General features: G+C 60.6%; 1 protein-coding gene across 1 annotated transcript in view; it reads left to right on the plus strand.

Annotated features, from left to right (window-relative positions):
* Nucleotides 1–1,606: 1,606 nt before the first annotated feature.
* Nucleotides 1,607–4,257, plus strand: part of ZDHHC16 (zinc finger, DHHC-type containing 16) — a 3,416-nt gene continuing 765 nt past the window's right edge. Inside the window, exons 1-7 of the mRNA XM_009084222.1 lie at nucleotides 1,607–1,846; nucleotides 2,065–2,259; nucleotides 2,494–2,582; nucleotides 2,771–2,799; nucleotides 3,009–3,142; nucleotides 3,370–3,417; nucleotides 3,991–4,076. Coding sequence (XP_009082470.1) covers nucleotides 1,622–1,846; nucleotides 2,065–2,259; nucleotides 2,494–2,582; nucleotides 2,771–2,799; nucleotides 3,009–3,142; nucleotides 3,370–3,417; nucleotides 3,991–4,076 — 806 coding nt within the window. The 5' untranslated portion in view covers nucleotides 1,607–1,621. The remainder of the gene's footprint in view (nucleotides 1,847–2,064; nucleotides 2,260–2,493; nucleotides 2,583–2,770; nucleotides 2,800–3,008; nucleotides 3,143–3,369; nucleotides 3,418–3,990; nucleotides 4,077–4,257) is intronic.

Raw genomic sequence — 4,257 nt, forward strand, 5'->3', positions numbered from 1 at the left:
CTTGGCTGTGGTGGTTGTCCCATCCCCCTGGGCTTAGCGCCCCACTGGGATGTGGGGAGGGCCATGGGCAGGGTGAAACCTGGACCCCGCGGTTTGTTTGGGCCAGGGAAGATGCACGGCTCTGCTGGAGCCTCATCCATGCGGTTGTGCTGCTGTCTGCAGGCACCTGGGGACAGGGGATCTTTCCCTGGGGTAGGCTGACTGCCTCCCCTGGGGGCTCCTTCCAGCCGGCTGTTGTGAGGAGGCTGCTCTGAGGGATGTGGAGGTTGTGTGTCCTTAGAGGGGAGTGCTGGCCTCGAGGCATGCTGCTGGCTGCAGTGTATTGTCTCTTCCCCCACTTACAACACACGAACAAGTGCCACCCAAAGGCTGCACAGCAGGAAGTTGTTGCTCTGCTTCGCACCTGATGGGTTTCAGGGAAAAGCTCTTGTCAAGACACAAGGGGAAACATGGGGAAGGGGGTGGCACTGAGGTTTGCATATCCTACTTTTCTCTTACCAGGGCATGGGAAGTGTGTGCAGGAGCCATGCCTGGGATGAGCTGCTGGGTTTGGTGTTCTCCTGTCCCGCAGCTCCCAACCGTGGGGTCAACCCCACACTCAGGCAGAGCAGAGGGGAGCCCTGGCTCCTTTTGGCAGCCTGTCTGGATGCTGCAGCTCCTGCCTTCACTCTACCTGCTGCTCCCCAGGGGCCGTGCTGGTGGGCATGGCAGCTCAGAAAACTGATCCCTGCTGGAGGGACTCAGCTCTGGCACCACTGCCTGGCTCTGTGCCAAGGCAGGCACTTAGCTCAGGCTCAGAACGTGCCCTGGCAGGACCCTGGGGCAGCCTCACTGCTTAATATTGATAGGTACTGCCCATATGGAGGCCTGAGGGCCCCAGCCCTGCAGATCGCCTTCCTGTCTGCTGGGCCAGATTGGGTTCCTCACTCCCAGCACAGTGCTCGGGTAGGGCGAGGGGCTCTGCCGGCAGGGGAGTGTTGACCTGGGGCTGCCCCTGGGCTGTTCCTTTACTGAAGCATGGCATTGTCCAAGGTGGATCCAGGGGAGGAGAAGGAGGAACTGTTGGGACTCTTGGAGTGGGGCTGTGAGGTTGGGAAGGGCACAGTGTGGCCTCCACGGCTTGGTCCAGTGGTTGGGGCAAGGGGAAGTAGCATCCTACATTTTGGTGTTAAGGAGGGACTAGGGGAGGAGGGATAATGCTGTACCGGGTCCTCCGCGTATGTCCTATGTGGGTTTCCCCATTCCTAAACCTGTTGGGAAGGGCTGGGGCTGGGATAATCCCTGGAACTGGCCCAGCATCCTGGATGCTCACGCCTTCTCTGGTTTCCTCGGAGTCAGACTCTCCACGTAGCTCCTCCGGCCCCTCCCCACCGGGAAAGATGAGATGGAACCGGAGAGCACCTGAGCCCAGATGCTGAGGGGCCTGTGACCCCCACACCACATAGCCATCCCAGCAACAGCATTCTCACAGCCTCCGGGAGCTCTGCATCCTTGTCGGTTCAGGGAGCCGCACAACTGGCATCAGCACATCCGGGAGGGGAGACCCTTCCTGAAGGACAGCCCGGCAGCAGGGTGCCCTGCCCACGCTGAGCTCCTGTCCCCTAGGCGTGGCGTGGCAGGGATGAGGAGCCGGCAGCGGATGTTCGCAGCGGTGATGCGCCTGCTTCTCAAGTGCCTGCGGCTGGGCCCGCGGGGGCGGGGTGGGGCGGGGCAGCTCTGGCACTACGGGCACCTCTGCCTCCGCTCCCTGCTCTACAATTCCTTCACCAACGGCGATGTGGTGCTCGATTCCCTCTTTGAGCCTGTCTACTGGCTGGTGGACCACATCACCCGGTGGTTCGGTGTGGTGAGTACCTGTGGTGTGGGGAGCTCCCTTGGCATGGGGACACTCGGCGCTGGGGTGAGTGTGCTGCTGGGGCAGCTGGGTCTCTGGGCAGGACAGGAGCTGAGATCTCGTTGTGTGGTTTAGATTGGTTTCCTGTGGCTGTGTCCTGGCCTTGCCTTTCCCCAGGCAGCAAGAGGCAGGCGCTGCCTGTTCCAGTGACCGAGGCCCCTTTCTTATAGGTGTTTGTGGCACTGGTGATTGGGCTGACAAGCTCTGTTGTGGCCATCGTGTACATCTGCCTGCTGCCCCTCATCCTGCAGACCTACACGCCTGCCTGGATCTGCTGGCACCTCGCCTACGGACACTGGAATCTCATCATGATTGTCTTCCACTACTACATGGCCATCACCACCTCACCTGGTCATCCACCACAGGTAAGGCATCGTCTGGCAGCACAACACAGCCTTTCCCAGCTGGGCACTGGAGACCAGACCCGTATGGTCACTGGGAGCAGTCTGGTGGCATTGATGCAGGAGGCCTCCTCTGGACTGGGGAAGCTAGGCTGGGCAGTGTGGAGTGGGGACACAGTGGGTTCACAGGGGAGGAGCATGAGGTATAGGGGACAGGTGCAGGTTTAGGTGCACAAATCTCTTCTGACTTGTGTGCAGGCCAAGAATGATCTCACCGGCGTCTCCATCTGCAGGAAATGCATTGCCCCCAAGCCAGCTCGCACCCACCACTGCAGCATCTGCAACAGGTAGGGCACCCTCCCTCTGCTAACGCCAACACTCTGGGCAGCCTCTGGGACCCCTCTCCTTGCCCCCTGCCTTTCCCCTCCTCTGGCTTCTTGCCCTGTCTCCTGCACAGCCCACAGGGCGGGGGCTGCCTGCCCCCTCCCACACACAGCAGTGACACTGACACTGGCGCTGTTCTCCTCCCTCCCAGGTGTGTGCTGAAAATGGACCACCACTGCCGTATCCTTCTTGCAGTACTAACTGGTGGCACTCTCCTGGGGGGAGCCAGCCCTGCTTCCCCCTTCTCTGCCTGCCTTGCTTCTCTGCCAGAGGAGTCAGCCAGCACAGCTTGGGTGCTGTGAGCAGGACCCAAACAAACTGCCCTGGACCCTCAGGTGGGTTTTGGCCTGTGGTCTGTCATAGTTATGTACCTTTAACCCCAGAGACAGCCTGGCTAAACAACTGTGTGGGACACTACAACCACCGCTACTTCTTCTCTTTCTGCCTGTTCATGACCATGGGCTGCATCTACTGCAGCATCAGCGGCTGGGAGATGTTCCGGGACGCCTATGCAGCCATTGAGGTGAGGCCCCAGCCCCTGCTCTGCCACGCACCAAGGCTGCCTGGGCTCCCCAGACTGAGCTTGCAGAGCAAGGCTGGGCCAGGCCCAGCTGTGTAGTGACTTTGCTTCCCCTCTCCCCCCTCCTGCGAGGCCCCTGGTTGCTCTGGTCCTGTGGGGGTGTGAGGGGAAGGACACCTGCCCCAATCCTCTGAGACACATAACTGGTGCCCTGTTTTCCGTCCCCCTAGAGAATGAAACTGCTTGAGAAGGAGAGACTGCAGGTGGCTGCCAACCAGGTGGGACATTCCTGCCCCCCCAGCTGCTCCAGTGTGGGGCAGAGCTGCCCTGCAGGCCAGATCCTGCTTGGGGCCCTGCTCTCAGGGAGTACCCCATGTCAGAACCAGATCCTGTGCTCCTCTCACATGTCAGAGAGCTGGGGCTGGCTAGGCAGCTCTGCTGCGGACACTGCCTCCAGTAGCTTGGGGTCTGCCTCTCTCTGCAGGGGCTTGGGCTGGTAACAGCTGCTTGGCATGTGCTGCTCAGGCCATGGTCTCCTTGGGAAGCTGCAGCACTGTGTACACATCTCACCCTGAGCATCAGCTGCAGTGTCCTGACCAGTCCCATGGCTGCTCCCTGCCCCCTTACCTCCAGCCCACTGCTCCTCGCACCTGTGCCAGTTCTAGGTGTCTGTCTGTCTGTCTTGTGGCTGTCCCAGGCTGCCTCCCCCTCACCTCAGCTCCTATGTGGTTCCAGCTGCAGTCCTTTCCCGCTGTCCAAGAGCTCTGCAGCAGTGAGGCGTGCAGCAGTCCCTGTCTAGCTTCAAGCTATAAAGCAGTTTAGGTGATTCTCCCACTCTGGTCCTATTTCAGACGTACTACCAGACACCACCTCCCACCTTCTCCTTCCGCCAGCGAGCGTTCCACAAGAGCGTGGTCTACCTCTGGGTCCTGTGCAGGTGAGGGGGCACGGGGGGAGCAGCATGAAGCCTGTGACATTCTTCCCCTTCCACCTGCCTGGGGCTGGCCTTGTTCACTGTAGCACAGACACCCCTGCCCTGCCAGCACTTAGGCCACAGAGGAGGAAAGATGCCAGCTCTCTGTCAGGGGATTAGATGCACCCACTTAGACAGCTGTGGG

This window comes from Acanthisitta chloris, unplaced genomic scaffold (genome assembly GCF_000695815.1).
Source record: "Acanthisitta chloris isolate BGI_N310 unplaced genomic scaffold, ASM69581v1 scaffold1661, whole genome shotgun sequence".
Lineage (NCBI taxonomy): Eukaryota > Metazoa > Chordata > Aves > Passeriformes > Acanthisittidae > Acanthisitta > Acanthisitta chloris.